General features: G+C 43.0%; 1 protein-coding gene across 1 annotated transcript; it reads right to left on the bottom strand.

Annotated features, from left to right (window-relative positions):
* Nucleotides 1-4,953: 4,953 nt before the first annotated feature.
* LOC123604457 (C-C motif chemokine 3-like) lies at nt 4,954-6,878 on the bottom strand. Its single transcript, XM_045490549.1, has 3 exons — nt 6,583-6,878; nt 5,870-5,984; nt 4,954-5,466 (listed from the first exon to the last, which is right to left on the bottom strand). The coding sequence occupies exons 1-3, from the start codon at nt 6,656-6,658 to the stop codon at nt 5,376-5,378; spliced, it is 282 nt and encodes a 93-aa protein (XP_045346505.1). The 5' UTR covers nt 6,659-6,878; the 3' UTR covers nt 4,954-5,375.
* Nucleotides 6,879-17,278: the final 10,400 nt, after the last annotated feature.

Genomic DNA, 17,278 nt, shown 5'->3' with positions numbered 1-17,278 from the left:
GGAGCCAGTAGGACTTTGCATAAGAAACAGCCTGCAAAGGCATCAGCAGATTCCATTCTAGGAAACCCGGAGCTCTGAGGTCCTATCCAGTGGCAGAACACAAGGAGAGGCCACGGGAGTGTTCTCTAATCTGGTCTGGGACCTGGGAGCCAGGGAAGAGCTGCCCTAGTCAGAGAAGAAAGAGTAGGAAATGACAGGGGAGAGGATTCCTGAGGAGACCCCCTAAGTCATTGGGAAAAGGTCTAGGAATCTGAGGTTGGGGAAATAGTCCCAAGAAAGTAGGCAGACTCTCAGCTTCCCAACACAGAGCGAGGGTCAGCGGGATCAATGAGGGACCAGGAAATCTCCTGCTGATTCCTCAATTTTTATAATTCTATCCTTCTTCACAGCTTCCCAGCCAAAGAGGCCAGAGGTTGGTGCTAGCTCCATCAAGTCCTAGTGCCGAGTACATCATTGACCTTGGCACTGAACCCTGAGTGACCTGGAAGCAACAAGAAACTGGTTACATCTGTGGGTAGATTAGGTAGCAGGGACCTGAGCCCAGGGAATATTCCTTCAACTCCTGAAGCTACTGTGCTAAGTCCTGGTTCTGGGCCTCTTCTTGATGTCAATTTAAATTTATTTAGACTGATTTTTGTAATGTGTTTCCATGCATTCTTGGCCACCTGCAGGGAGAGATCCTACCATACTCTTTCACACACACACACACACACATACACCCCACCTCCAATCACACAGTGGTTGACACATAGGGTATAGGTGAGTGCTTATGTTTAGCTTTTTCAAGGGGGAAACTGTTTCAAAACCATCAACCAACAAATATTTATAGAATGTTATTTACCACTTCTGTGTTCAGCCGTGTGAAATAATGGAATTTCTTAAAAGCAAACCAGTCTGTCGGGTGATTCTATTGGTTTTGTTTTGTGACAAAGTCAGGCTCTCTGGTTGGAAAAATTATGGGGGCAAAGAGTAGGAAAATCTGAAGAGGAGAACTCAGCAGGAAGGAAATGACAATTATACCAGTATCTACATATTCCTGAAAGTTAAAAATAAAACATTATGTTAGAAAACAATGATTATTCTATAAAATATTATGCACCTAGCACATAATGTATATGTACTAAGGATATTCATTCTTAATAAAAATTCATGCATTTAAGTTTATTTTTCTCATGAACCAAGATTTCTTAAGAATTATGCACTGTCCTATAAATCCTAACAATTTCACCAAGGTTTCCATTTGACAGAAGAGGAAATGTCAGCTCAGAGAATTAAAACAACTTGGCTATGGTCATTCAGCTAATAAATAACTAAGATGCAAACCTGTGCCAGCATTTCTCAGAGCATCCCAGAACCACCAGGGATGGTTGTTTAAAATGTTCACAATAGGGGGCACCTGGGTGACTCAGTCAGGTAAGCATCCCACTTCAGTTCAGGTCATGATCTCGTGGTTCGTGGGTTTGAGCCCCGTGTCGGGCTCTGTGCTGACAGCTCAGAGCTGGGAGCCTGCTTCAGATTCTGTGTCTCCCTCTCTCTCTCTGCCCCTTTCCCACTCATCTCTGTCTCTCTGTCTCTCTGTCTCTCTCAAAAGTACATACACATTCTTAAAATTTTTTTTAAGTTTAAGAAATGCTCACAGTAGAATTCCTTGGGTTTGGATCTACAGATCCATACTTTTAGTGAAACTTCAAGTGATTTTACATGCAGACAGAGGACCAAAAACCAGTGAATTCATCAACAAGGATTTACCACTCTTTTCTTAATAAAGTACATATAGTAATAGACATGTTACCTGGATATAAGTTTCCTAGAATCCATGCTCTACAAAAGCAGTGGCTAACATTAGAGATGGAAAAAAATAATCAACCAATATACACAACAAGACTTCTATTGTGAATGCCAAATTATTTAGATTATGTAGATTAGTGTTAGCAAGCTATAGTCCTCAGAACAAATCCATCACAATGCCTGTCTCTGTAAATAAAGTTTTATTCTATTGCATAGTGTCTGTGGCTGCTTTTCCACTACTGTGGCAGGGTTGATGCTTGCAATAGAGACTGTATGCCTGCAAAACCATAAACATTTACTATCTACTCTTTGTAAACAAAATTTGCTGACTTCTGGCCTAGATGATGTTTTTAAGTATAAGAAAGGTAGACTCAGCCATGGTCTCTGTTGTAAAATTTAAAAGGGAGAAATTCAACATACACACGAGAAATGCAAGCATATATTAATTTTTTTGATAAGGCATACTTGCTTCATTTTGTTTTAAATGATCTAGTTTTTTTGTATCAAAAAGTGGAATTTTTTATAGGGTTTTCAAAGAGCAATGGCACAGTTCCTACCAAATGTTTAAATGTACATACTCTTTAATCTAGCTATCTTATTTCTAGGAATCCAGTGGGAAACTCAGTCCATGTGGTAGAAACACAGCTGCTCCCAATACTTCTTTCTTTCCCCCCTCCTCCTTCCCCTTCTCTCTTTCTCTCTCTGTCTCTCTCTTTCAGGGGTCCTCTGTGTGCATAGTTCCCTGATGAACAACATCATTTGCTAACTCTCAGGGGAGACAGAAAGGAAATAGAATGGCTAGCCTAGTGGGTTCCACCTTTGTGAAGGTAAGGTCATCCCCTTTCCTCCTCTCAAAGCCCAATGAAGGGGTTTCAAGGGGGTAAGTTGTAAAACCTGAAAGTGCCTACAAGCAAAGTGATTCAATTTACAGCTTTATCCTAAGATGAAGCTCTAAAATTGAAGGGAAATCAGAAATGCAGAAAAAAACATGGTTAATCATCATACTTGAGGACCAAGTATCCAAAGCTTTGGATCAAGCTTTGCCTGAAGCTAATCTACTTCTTGAAGCTTCAGTTACGTGAGCTAGCAGGTTCCCTTTATCCCTTAGTCCAGATTGAGTCAGCCTTTCTGGTACTATAACTCAAAGTATCCCTAACTGGTGCAGTGCCATAAGTAGCACACACCCCACAACGAACGTATAATTGGCTGAGGGAAGAAGCTGAGGTCGAAGTCAGTGAGGACACCTCCAGCTGGTTACCCCCATGGCCTATTATGTATTCTTAGTATGTCCATCTTTTTTTTTTTAACGTTTATTTATTTTTGAGACAGAGAGAAAGCATGAACGGGGGAGGGTCAGAGAGAGAGGGAGACACAGAATCTGAAACAGGCTCCAGGCTCTGAGCCAACAGCACAGAGCCCGACACGGGGCTTGAACTCACGAACCACGAGATCATGACCTGAGCCGAAGTCTGACACTTAACCGACTGAGCCACCCAGGCGCCCCTAGTATGTCCATCTTCTTAACACAGTTGCATCAAACAGGAAAATTCAGGATGTTGGAGACTGACTAACTCTTGCATAAATCAGTAAAGTCCATTGAGAAAGAGATTTGCTCACTTTGAAATTGGTGTGTCTGATAGCAGAGAGGGGGAAAAATAGTTTCCTTAAGAGAAGCCCTTTTTTGGCTTGCTGCTGCACACCAAGCTGATTGCACACCAGTGACCTGGAGCTTGCTGACTAGAAAAGCAGAGTTCTCCACTGCAAGGTGATGTTAGTACAAGCAGAAATGGGAAGATGGGAGATTAGGAAGGATGAAAAAACAGGGCCCAGAAACAGTCAGATCCATCCTCTCTGCAGAACCCCTCCTCCTTTTAAATATTTATCTTGTGGACAAAATGAATAATCACATTCTTCATGAAGAAAGAGCTAGGATGCAGCCAGAGGTGGGGAGTTGGTCATACCCATGGATGGCACTGTTTCAGCAGCAGAGGGCAATGTGGAGATAGAAGTCAGTGACATAGGGGAGAGGGTGTGTCTCTAAAAGGGAAGACTAGCGCTGTGCGGCAAGAGGGGCATTCTGAACCCACTTCTAGCAGTGACCTTGACTGACAGATTCTCTGCATCCAAATAACCATCCAGTGGAAGTGACCCAAACCAGATCAGAAGGCTTGAAAAATTAGAAAGGAGCCATACTGACTCTGAAACCCCAAAGGCTGGCCCAAACAGCTGATGACTACACCCCAACAGTGGTTCTCAAACTGACTGTGTGTTAACATCACCAGGGGAGTTTTAAAATCACTGATGCCCAGCCCCACCTAACTAAACCTGAACTAAATTCATAACACTGCAGTTTTAGAAAGCTTTCCCCAGTGATTCCAACATGAAATCAAGGTTGAAAAGCACTGCTTTGAACTTAATCCAACCAACCCTTAGGCATCCATATCCAGCAAGAAATAGACAACCTCTATAAAAGTATTCACCCTAAGTGGGGTTCCCAGATAAAACACAAGATCCCCAGGTAAATTTGAATTTCAGATATACAATTAATAATTTTTATAAGTATATCCCAAATATTGGTTGCATGGGACATACACTAAAAAACTATTCATTCTGTAGTTTTATTTATAATTCTGACCACTGTAGCCACCAAGCCTCCCCTCAGATATGGCTATGGAGAATATTCTCCCAGAAAGTAGAGCGTGGAACAACAGAGAAGCTGATCAGGGCTCTCAGCCAGCTGGCAGGTAGGTAGTCCTTGCAGGCAGGTTTGCCAGAGTGTCACTGACATAGGCTCCCAATCCCCCAGCACTTGCTAAGCCCTCAATGGACATCAACCATCATTCTGAAGAAAGCTTCACTTATGAAAATGAACTCACATGCACCAATATATACCACAGTGTGCGTCATCTTGGTATTCATTTAAGTAGAAAGATTTCCTAGATTGCGTCAATTATGATTTGGTGATAAAACAATGAGTCAGTTTCAACTTTCCAGGAAAGTATCTCCAGGAAGTGTCTGGCACCACGGTATTGGCACTCTGTCCCTTTCTTGTGGTTTCTGTCCCTCTTCAGAGGTCTCGAAACTCCCCCCACCCCCAGTATTCTTCTCAACCTGTGGCTCTGATTAGTTGGGAAACCACAATCAATGGAGTCATCACAAGGAAAATGCTGGTTTACCTTTTATATAAGGACCTTCAATATTTTGAAGAGCCGTGCTGGGCAAAACTACTCCGTAAACATTTGTTGTTTGATATATATGATACAACAGCTACAAGATAGTGCCAATCCTGCTGACTGATCCACATATTGAGTGTGAGAACAGAAAAGGAAGGGTCGTGGGGAGGTGGAGAGGATGTTGTGAGATGTCAGCAGAAATATTTATTACATCACACAATTCAACAATGGAAATAAATTACAAAAGTTAAATAAGATACAAAAACTAAAATTAAAGTTAAAAAGGGCTGTAGCATGTGGCTGGAGGGTGGGGGTGTGACCCATAGGAGAGGTGCCTCCAGAGTTCCAAGGTCATTGCCTTGGCTCAGGTGACTGCACATAGATGTAACACCTTTCTTGTAGCTTCTAGGCCACTCAGGCATTCAGCTCCAGGTTGGTGATGTATTCCTGGACCCAGGCCTCCCTGGGGTCAGCACAGATCTCCCGGCCTCTTTTGGTTTGGAAGCTGTGGAGAAGGGTGGAAGGATTACATACTGAAGAATCTAGCAGGGGAATCCTGGATCCACTGTGACCCCTCCATCCTCCTCTGCCTCAGACCTCTCAGGGTCTATCCATATGCTCACAAAATGTGCCCTCAATCTTGGGGATCATGACCTTCTCTAGGTCTCCAGTGGGAGTCCACTCAGAAAGCCAACCTCTTACTGTCACCTCAACTCTCTCTTCCCTCTGTCCAGGAACAGGTCTTCCAGGACTCCCTACAGGCACCAGACCAGGTGAGAAAACATGGCAGTGGCCTCCCTTGGCATACTGTGCTCTGATGGGTCTCAGAAGGCTGAGTCCTTCAAGGGGTGCCTCACCCCAGACCTCCCATCTCCTTCCTTAGGCTGAGCAGGAAGACTGGGCCTTACATGACACCGGGCTTGGAGCATTGGCTGCTGGTCTCATAATAGTCGACCACAAATTTGCGTGGAATCTGCCGGGAGATATAGACGAAGCAGCAGGAGGTGGGAGTGTCGGCACCAACTGAGAGAGACAGAACAGAAAGACCCTAAGTCACTCTTCAGAAGAAAGGACAAGCCAGCCACTCCCTGAGGGTCAGGAAGAACTGGAAGAAGACAGTATTTCTCTGGAGTGGCAATGTGGGTACAAAGAGATCCAGAAGGAAGAGATCTTTTCCTGGACATTTTTATTTCTGTGTCTCTCTTTCAGTGTCTATCTTGGCTTGGGGATCTCTCTGTCTCTCTGTAGGGAATTGAGTTTTCTAAACAAACTACTCCTTTTCTGCCTCTCTCTGGGTAGTTGCATCTGGAATTCATGAGGAGAGCCAAGGCCACACCCCTGGGAGCCAGTTGGACACAGATTCTACCTCTTGTCGAAATCCCAGTTGGGCGTCCATTTTTCTACCCTTAGAAAGGGACTTCCTCCCACTCTCTCCCAGAGCTGGACAACAGAATTGCTAAAACCTCATGGGAAAGAAAATCCTTCTCAGGAAATAGTCTCTGAGATCTTTCTGAAGTTCTCTACTTGGAGCGGCTAAGTCACAAGACTTTGGCCTTGTGGTCCAAGCCACAGGCAGATAGCAGGAGGGCAGGGCAAGAGGGAGAAGGGAAGACAGACTCACAAAAGGAAGAGCAGGTCTGGGAACAGAGTGTCGCGGTGAGAAGCAGGACAGCCAGGGCAGCCTTGGGGACCTCCATGTCGCTGGGCAGCAGAGTGTGAGATCAAGCAGTGGCCAAGCAGAGCTGACACTGGGGACTTGCAGCCACTGCCTCCTTCTGGGGTCTAAGCCATGTCTTCTCTTTATAAGCAGCCTCAGGGCATTAAAAGATAGAAAGTTGAGGAAACCAAGGTGGGTGGGGTGGATTTTAAATCGTTGGTGTTGGTGTCATGCGTGAGTTGCATAAAGCCAGGAGAGCTCTGGGTGGCCACAAAGGTTCAGGTTATTTGCAACAACGGTTTGGTTGCCTACTTGAGGAGGAAATGGTTCCCACAGTGAGAGGAGGTGAGATGCTGGTGTGACCCAGTTAGCTGACGCCTTCTCACAAGAGCAGATCCATCCATCAAGCATTTCACCCAAAGGGCCTTCTGATATGCACCCCAGCTGTTCAAATGGCATCGATGTGACACAGGTGACAATGCCATGGAGTCTTGAAAAACACACCCCATGCTAAAACACACCCCAGGTGGAGACAAGCAGTATTGGGGAAGCCTCAGCTACCAAGGGGCAAGATGGAGGCTGGCCTTTCAGACTTTGGCTGGATCATCAAACGTGTACAAATCTCTGCAATATCAGGTAGTATAAGTGCCTGGCAATTAGCTCTTTTGATGGTAACCTAAGTGTTCTTTTGATTGTAATGTAAGCTTTTGATTGCTGAGGCACCCATTTCAAAGACTCACTGCCTGTGACACCACTAGATAAAGAGCCAAGCTGCCCCGTCCATAAATTTCTCCCTTCAGAGAGGCCTGAGTAACCTATATCACTGGCCACTTGAGCCACTCTGCTTTTCCCTTCCTGCACTCTAATTCCTGCTCTTATGTTTTACATTTACCAATAGTGAACCCACAAAGCCCCAGACATCCCACCCCTAACGCCAAAAGAGGCAGAACACCAGGTCTACACTCTATTCTCTCTCTACCAGTAACCTCACTGGGTGACCCTCAGACATGCCGTGTACCCCTATGAGTAATAAACCTTGTATTTTAAAATTTCCTTGTGGTTGTTACAATCGTAAGAACTACAAGGGCTGATCCAGTCACAACATTGGCTCCAGTCGGGGAAATGTCTGAGGGGCTCACCACAAGCAGTACCTACCCCAGGTATTTGTAGCTCACAGCATAACTATCAAAAGGCTGAGGCTCACACAAAACAGCTGGTCCCTGGGTTAGTTGGGCTAACTGGGGGGCTAAGTGAATGATGAGACTTAAACTGTTGTTACCCTTTGACCAGCAAAGTACTCTGCCAGTATCTATCCTACAGATATAAACACAAAGATGAAGAACATTGTATGCATAATGGTGTTTGTCACAGCTTATTTGTAACAATTTTAAAAAGGACCCTAAAAGCAAAAAAGTGAAAATAAAAGGGACCTACAATTAAATCAGTTGTGGCGTATTCATCTCTTGTAACTGAGAAAGTGAAGACATTTTCTTTCTTTCTTTTTTTTTAATATATGAAATTTATTGTCAAATTGGTTTCCATACAACACCCAGTGCTCATCCCAAAAGGTGCCCTCCTCAATACCCATCACCCACCCTCCCCTCCCTCCCACCCCCCATCAACCCTCAGTTTGTTCTCAGTTTTTAACAGTCTCTTATCCTTTGGCTCTCTCCCACTCTAACCTCTTTTTTTTTTCCTTCCCCTCCCCCATGGGTTTCTGTTAAGTTTCTCAGGATCCACATAAGAGTGAAACCATATGGTATCTGTCTTTCTCTGTATGGCTTATTTCACTTAGCATCACACTCTCCAGTTCCATCCACGTTGCTACAAAAGGCCATATTTCATTTTTTCTCATTGCCACGTAGTATTCCATTGTGTATATAAACCACAATTTCTTTATCCATTCATCAGTTGATGGACATTTAGGCTCTTTCCATGATTTGGCTATTGTTGAGAGTGCTGCTATGAACATTGGGGTACAAGTGCCCCTATGCATCAGTACTCCTGTATCCCTTGGATAAATTCCTAGCAGTGCTGTTGCTGGGTCATAGGGTAGGTCTATTTTTAATTTTCTGAGGAACCTCCACACTGCTTTCCAGAGCGGCTGCACCAATTTGCATTCCCACCAACAGTGCAAGAGGGTTCCCGTTTCTCCACATCCTCGCCAGCATCTATAGTCTCCTGATTTGTTCATTTTGGCCACTCTGACTGGCGTGAGGTGATACCTGAGTGTGGTTTTGATTTGTATTTCCCTGATAAGGAGCGACGCTGAACATCTTTTCATGTGCCTGTTGGCCATCCGGATGTCTTCTTTAGAGAAGTGTCTATTCATGTTTTCTGCCCATTTCTTCACTGGGTTATTTGTTTTTCGGGTGTGGAGTTTGGTGAGCTCTTTATAGATTTTGGATACTAGCCCTTTGTCCGATATGTCATTTGCAAATATCTTTTCCCATTCCGTTGGTTGCCTTTTAGTTTTGTTGGTTGTTTCCTTTGCTGTGCAGAAGCTTTTTATCTTCATAAGGTCCCAGTAATTCACTTTTGCTTTTAATTCCCTTGCCTTTGGGGATGTGTCGAGTAAGAGATTGCTACGGCTGAGGTCAGAGAGGTCTTTTCCTGCTTTCTCCTCTAAGGTTTTGATGGTTTCCTGTCTCACATTCAGGTCCTTTATCCATTTTGAGTTTATTTTTGTGAATGGTGTGAGAAAGTGGTCTAGTTTCAACCTTCTGCATGTTGCTGTCCAGTTCTCCCAGCACCATTTGTTAAAGAGGCTGTCTTTTTTCCATTGGATATTTTTTCCTGCTTTGTCAAAGATGAGTTGGCCATACGTTTGTGGGTCTAGTTCTGGGGTTTCTATTCTATTCCATTGGTCTATGTGTCTGTTTTTGTGCCAATACCATACTGTCTTGATGATTACAGCTTTGTAGTAGAGGCTAAAGTCTGGGATTGTGATGCCTCCTGCTTTGGTCTTCTTCAAAATTACTTTGGCTATTCGGGGCCTTTTGTGGTTCCATATGAATTTTAGGATTGTTTGTTCTAGCTTCGCGAAGAATGCTGGTGCAATTTTGATTGGGATTGCATTGAATGTGTAGATGGCTCTGGGTAGTATTGACATTTTGATAATATTTATTCTTCCAATCCATGAGCAGGGAATGTCTTTCCATTTCTTTAAATCTTCTTCAATTACATTCGTAAGTTTTCTATAGTTTTCAGCATACAGATCTTTTACATCTTTGGTTAGATTTATTCCTAGGTATTTTATGCTTCTTGGTGCAATTGTGAATGGGATCAGTTTCTTTATTTGTCTTTCTGTTGCTTCATTGTTAGTGTATAAGAATGCAACTGATTTCTGTACATTGATTTTGTATCCTGCAACTTTGCTGAATTCATGTATCAGTTCTATCAGACTTTTGGTGGAGTCTATCGGATTTTCCATGTATAATATCATGTCATCTGCAAAAAGCGAAAGCTTGACTTCATCTTTGCCAATTTTGATGCCTTTGATTTCCTTTTGTTGTCTGATTGCTGATGCTAGAATTTCCAGCACTATGTTAAACAACAGCGGTGAGAGTGGGCATCCCTGTCGTGTTCCTGATCTCAGGGAAAAAGCTCTCAGTTTTTCCCTGTTGAGGATGATGTTAGCTGTGGGCTTTTCATAAATGGCTTTTATGATGTTTAAGTATGTTCCTTCTCTCCCGACTTTCTCAAGGGTTTTTATTAAGAAAGTGTGCTGGATTTTGTCAAAGGCCTTTTCTGCATCGATTGGCAGGATCATATGGTTCTTCTCTTTTTTTTTTTGTTAATGTGATGTATCACGTTGATTGATTTGCGAATGTTGAACCAGCCCTGCATCCCAGGAATGAATCCCACTTGGTCATGGTGAATAATTCTTTTTATATGCCGTTGAATTCGATTTGCTAGTATCTTATTGAGAATTTTTGCATCCATATTCATCAGGGATATTGGCCTGTAGTTCTCTTTTTTTACTGGGTCTCTGTCTGGTTTAGGAATCAAAGTAATACTGGCTTCATAGAATGAGTCTGGAAGTTTTCCTTCCATTTCTATTTCTTGGAATAGCTTGAGAAGGATAGGTATTATCTCTGCTTTAAACATCTGGTAGAACTCCCCTGGGAAGCCATCTGGTCCTGGACTCTTATTTGTTGGGAGATTTTTGATACCGATTCAATTTCTTCACTGGTTATGGGTCTGTTCAAGCTTTCTATTTCCTCCTGATTGAGTTTTGGAAGAGTGTGGGTGTTTAGGAATTTGTCCATTTCTTCCAGGTTGTCCAATTTGTTGGCATATAATTTTTCATAGTATTCCCTGATAATTGTTTGTATCTCTGAGGGATTGGTTGTAATAATTCCATTTTCATTCATGATTTTATCCATTTGGGTCATCTCCCTTTTCTTTTTGAGAAGCCTGGCTAGAGGTTTGTCAATTTTGTTTATTTTTTCAAAAAACCAACTCTTGGTTTCGTTGATCTGCTCTACAGTTTTTGTAGATTCTATATTGTTTATTTCTGCTCTGATCTTTATTATTTCTCTTCTTCTGCTGGGTTTAGCTGCCTTTGCTGTTCTGCTTCTATTTCCTTTAGGTGTGCTGTTAGATTTTGTATTTGGGATTTTTCTTGTTTCTTGAGATAGGCCTGGATTGCAAGGTATTTTCCTCTCAGGACTGCCTTCACTGCATCCCAAAGCGTTTGGATTGTTGTATTTTCATTTTCGTTTGTTTCCATATATTTTTTAATTTCTTCTCTAATTGCCTGGTTGACCGACTCATTCGTTAGTAGGGTGTTCTTTAACCTCCATGCTTTTGGAGGTTTTCCAGACTTTTTCCTGTGGTTGATTTCAAGCTTCATAGCATTGTGGTCTGAAAGTATGCATGGTATAATTTCAATTCTTGTAAACTTATGAAGGGCTGTTTTGTGACCCAGTATATGATCTATCTTGGAGAATGTTCCATGTGCACTCGAGAAGAAAGTATATTCTGTTGCTTTGGGATGCAGAGTTCTAAATATATCTGTCAAGTCCATCTGATCCAATGTCTCCTTCAGGGCCCTTGTTTCTTTATTGACCGTGTGTCTAGATGATCTATCCATTTCTGTAAGTGGGGTGTTAAAGTCCCCTGCAATTACCACATTCTTATCAATAAGGTTGCTTATGTTTATGAGTAATTGTTTTATATATTTGGGGGCTCCGGTATTCGGCGCATAGACATTTATAATTGTTAGCTCTTCCTGATGGATAAACCCTGTAATTATTATATAATGCCCTTCTTCATCTCTTGTTACAGCCTTTAATTTAAAGTCTAGTTTGTCTGATATAAGTATGGCTACTCCAGCTTTCTTTTGGCTTCCAGTAGCATGATAAATAGTTCTCCATCCCCTCACTCTCAATCTAAAGGTGTCCTCAGATCTAAAATGAGTCTCTTGTAGACAGCAAATAGATGGGTCTTGTTTTTTTTATCCATTCTGATACCCTATGTCTTTTGGTTGGCGCATTTAATCCATTTACATTCAGTGTTATTATAGAAAGATATGGGTTTAGAGTCATTGTGATGTCTGTATGTTTTATGCTTGTAGTGATGTCTCTGGTACTTTGTCTCACAGGGTCTCTCTTAGGATCTCTTGTAGGGCTGGTTTAGTGGTGACAAATTCCTTCAGTTTTTGTTTGTTTGGGAAGACCTTTATCTCTCCTTCTATTCTAAATGACAGACTTGATGGATAAAGGATTCTAGGCTGCATATTTTTTCTGTTTAGCACACTGAAGATCTCGTGCCAATTCTTTCTGGCCTGCCAAGTTTCAAAAGAGAGATCAGTCACGAGTCTTATAGGTCTCCCTTTATATGTGAGGGCACGTTTATCCCTTGCTGCTTTCAGAATTTTCTCTTTATCCTTGTATTTTGCCAGTTTCACTATAATATGTCGTGCAGAAGATCGATTCAAGTTACGTCTGAAGGGAGTTCTCTGTGCCTCTTGGATTTCAATGCCTTTTTCCTTCCCCAGTTCAGGGAAGTTCTCAGCTATAATTTCTTCAAGTCCCCCTTCAGCACCTTTCCCTCTCTCTTCCTCCTCTGGGATACCAATTATGCGTATATTATTTCTTTTTAGTGTATCACTTAGTTCTCTAATTTTCCCCTCATACTCCTGGATTTTTTTTTATCTCTCTTTCTCTCAGCTTCCTCTTTTTCCATAACTTTATCTTCTAGTTCACCTATTCTCTCCTCTGCCTCTTCAATCCGAGCTGTCGTCGTTTCCATTTTGTTTTGCATTTCGTTTAAAGTGCTTTTCAGCTCCTCGTGACTGTTCCTTTATTCCCTTGATCTCTGTAGCAAGAGATTCTCTGCTGTCCTCTATACTGTTTTCAAGCCCAGCAATTAATTTTATGACTATTATTCTAAATTCACTTTCTGTTATATTATTTAAATCCTTTTTGATCAGTTCATTAGCTGTTGTTATTTCCTGGAGATTCTTCTGAGGGGAATTCTTCCGCTTGGTCATTTTGGATAGTCCCTGGAGTGGTGAGGACCTGCAGGGCACTTCCCCTGTGCTGTGGTGTATAACTGGAGTTGGTGGGCAGGGCCTCAGTCCGACCTGATGTCTGCCCCCAGCCCACTGCTGGGGCCACAGTCCGACTGGTGTGTGCCTTCTCTTCCCCTCTCCTAGGGGCGGGATTCACTGTGGGGTGGCGTGGCCCGTCTGGGCTACTTGCACACTGCCAGGCTTGTGATGTTGGGGATCTGGCGTATTAGCTGGGGTGGGTAGGCAAGGTGCACGGGGGCAGGAGGGGCAGGCTTAGCTCGCTTCTCCTTAGGTGATCCACTTCAGGAGGGGCCCCTCTTCCGTGGGCCTCTCGTCTGCACTTGGCTCCGGAGACTCCGTTCTGCTAATCCTCTAGCGGTTTTCTGGGTTATTTAGGCAGGTGTAGGTGGAATCTAAGTGATCAGCAGGACGCGTGGTGAGCCCAGCGTCCTCCTACGCCACCATCTTCCCTCTCTCCTCGCCAAAATAATTTCATTGAAACGAGGATTATTTTCAGTTCCCCATATAGGGCGATCTGGAGAGGAGAGCTTGATCCAGCGAGACCAGATAGAAAGTTCTAACAAAACCTCCAGAGTAATTAACAGGCGTTATCTACCCAAGGAATGGAATAGGAAGTTCAGGTTCTAAGGAGCTGCCTTGTTTGTGCCAGTGGCCCCACGCTAGCTCTTTATTAATTGCACCACCTGGGATGCTGATAGCGAACTGAGCTTTGGAACATTTCAGGCCTGGCATGGAATGCAGTTTTTACACAAGTGTCTTGTGGTTCAGAAATCCGATTTCACAGTTAATCTTCCGTTAGATGAAAGTGTTTACGGTGTGTCTGGAGCTGGAGTAAGTTCCTGCGGGTGCCCAAGAGCAGGGGCCTCCTCTCTCCTCTCATTAATTTGCTGATGCCTAACTCCACTGACGCAGCGGTGAGATACTGGGGAGAGAGGACATTTTCTTTCTTAATGTTTATTTTTGAGAGAGAGAGAGAGAGAGAGAGAGACACTGTGAGTGGGGGGTGAGCAGAGAGAGAGAGGGAGACACAGAATTGGAAGCAGGCTCCAGACTCTGAGCCATCAGCACAGACCCCAACGCAGGGCTCAAACCCATGAACCATGAGAACGTGACCTGAGCCGAAGTCAGATGCTTAACCAACTGAGCCATCCAGGTGCCCCAAGAAAGTGAAGAAATTTTCAAAGGAAGTCCTTGTTCCTCAAAAATCCTAGAACATTTCCTGTTTCCTCAATGTAAAGTCAAGATGGCATTTCCAGGGTTTGTCTGGCAGCTTAATGACGTCATCAGGGACTCTTTTCTTATTTCCCCCCAAATTTTGTTGGCTTTTCTTTGGGGGGGGGGTGGAGCTTATCACTTCATGGTTACAAAATGGCTGCTGCTGCTCAGAGATCAAGTCTGCACAAAGTCTTCTCCACATTTGTAGAAGGGAGTCTCATAGGAGTAGAGAAAAAGCAACATTACTAATGTTTTTAATTCAAATTGGGTGTTTGTACTTGATTTGTAATGTGAACTGTAGATCACCCCCAAAGTAGCAAAAGATAATTTTATTTTAAAGATTTTATTTTTCAAGTAATCTCTACACCCAATGTGGGGTTTGAACTCATGACCCCGAGATCAAGAGTCGCATGCTCTTCCAACTGAGCCAGCCAGGCACCCTAGCAAAAGCTAATTTGAAAATATATAAAATACAGAAAAGATTAAAACTTATTTTATTTCTGAAAGCTAAGTAGATGGCAAGGCAAGTGCCAGTAAGGATGTGGGTGTTTGCCTATATATTCTTCCTGTCTTACTGTGGCACATGTGGATTCTGAGGCATAATTTGAGTAAGATTTCTTTCCCGGAAAATAGGAAATATGTTATTACCCAAACCTAACCACTATTAACATTTTGGTTTATTTCTTTCAAGTGCAATTTTTTTCTAGGTTTATGATAATTCAGTTTGCTAACTTGTTTCTTTACTTTTTTTACTGTGTGTCTGGGAGGTGAGGGGAAATGTTGTAATCATGATATGAATGTAATTTTGTATTTTTATTATTTATACTTAGCATCATAAGACTTTCCCAAATCATTCCAGTATTTTTTAAGAGCTGCCTAATTTATTCAACCATGAGCCCAGTGCATTAATATTATCATGCACTATTGAAGCACATTTGGACAGATTCCATTTTTTTAATTTTAAATTATTTTGTAAATAAGCTGTACTAAACATCTAACCCATAGAACCTTCTCCATAAGTGAAGTTATTTCTATAGGATATTTTCCTAGCTGTTGACTTTCAGGGCCAAAAAGTAAGGACACTTAAGGCTCCTGATCTGTATACATACCCCATTATCTAACGTGTGTTCATTTTTACTCCCTGTTGTCAAACCCAGTGATGGTATATTATAGAGATCTGAGAGTGCTTGGTGAATGAAACAGTGAAGAAAAAGCAGGTTTTGTCACTCTTGCCGTGCCTGTGGCCCCGGCTTCCCTGATTCCATTCTGTCCATCTGGACCTGGATCAAATATAGATCAAGCTACATAACACTCCATGATATCATTATATACATTACATCAGTGCAGTCAAAGCACCACTGAAGAGCATCATACATGTCTGCTTTGTGGACGCAAAAAGCGAGAGGTGCAGTTTGTAGACAGATCTGCCCTTAGTAGAAGGAACCAGCTAAGCCTGGTCCCCTGGTGACAACTCCTGGTTTCCCCTTCATTGGTTAATAATTTTCTTAGAAGCGCTCTGATCAACGTGATGTCATGGTCCTTTTCACCCAGGGTGTGGTTTAAGTGTGACTTGTGTGCCCAGGATGCTAAAGCATCACCATAGATGTCAGTCTGTGTGGTCAGAAGAGCTGTGGCTGAGCATCAGATCTGCTCTGTGGGAGGAATCATTAATCTGTAGATCTCTCCATGCACATAGAGCTCTAACACACGACATCTCACCTCTTGTCACTGTCCTAAACCTTTCCACACAGTTTAACAGGCAAGTGACTGAGCTATTCTTGTGTACCCTGAGCCTTCATGTGACACCAGGTGCCCTAGCATATGTGATTCATAGCGACATATGTCATATGTGACTCATAACATGACACCATACAACAACTTCTCTGCCCATCCCCAACCCCTGGCTTCCCATGCTCCAGAGTTGCCTATGAAGGGACAAGGACATGGCTTGGACCCCAGAAGGATATAGACAGCAGCAAGTGCCCAGTCTTGTCTTGGCTTTGCCCACACTCCTCTGTGCCCAACATCTTTAAAGTCTCCACAGCTGCCCTTATTGACCATCTCCTCAGCTCACAGTCTTATCTGCACCACAAGACTCTCAACCCTTACCTTTTTTGCTATTAGGGTTGTGTCCCAAATGTCTGGATAGATGTCTAAGCCATATCACTTAAGTCCTATAGCTGGAGTCCCTAAATGAAAGCAAAGAACATCACAAAAGGTTTCAAAATGTTCTAGGGTGTTTCCCAAGGGGTTTTATCTATCCTGTATCTGGATCCAAGAGGCAAAGGAAGGTTAGAACCCATTTGTAGCTGGGAAAATTGAGGCTTAGCTCAGTCTCTAACAAGATGCAGATGCCAGGTCTAGTGGCAGATTTCCCTCAGTTCTCCCAAGAAACTCCACCCTTTGCTGACTTACAGAAGATGAGGTCTGGGGGCACCTGGGTGACTCAGTCGGTTAAGCACCAGACTTCAGCTCAGGTCATGATCTCACGGTTCGTGGGTTCAAGCCCTGCATCGGGCTCTGTGCTGACAGCTCAGAGCCTGCAGCCTGCTTCAAATTCTGTGTCTCCCTATCTCTCTGCCCCTCCCCCACTTGCAGCTTGCACTTTGTCTCTCTATCTCTCTCAAAAATAAACATTAAAAAAAAAAAAAAAGAGGATGAGGTCTTCTGGGAAATATTTCTGTAGACCAGATGAAGTTTCCCTAAAAGAGGTGGAGAAAGGGCTCATGGTTCCAATAGCTATACTCCCTCAAGAGGGAGCTAGAGACTGAGAATAAGACAGAGATTCAAAACAAAAATTCAAGGCAAACAAGAAATGCCTTGCTTCCTTGGTTCCTTTTGTGTCCCACTCAGCAGCTCTGAGCAGTGACATCTCTCCATCAACTTCCCGCTGGGCCCCTCAGA

Source organism: Leopardus geoffroyi, chromosome E1 (assembly GCF_018350155.1).
Source record: "Leopardus geoffroyi isolate Oge1 chromosome E1, O.geoffroyi_Oge1_pat1.0, whole genome shotgun sequence".
Lineage (NCBI taxonomy): Eukaryota > Metazoa > Chordata > Mammalia > Carnivora > Felidae > Leopardus > Leopardus geoffroyi.
Note: the sequence above shows the minus strand (reverse complement) of the source record. Positions and strands in the feature narration are given on the sequence as shown.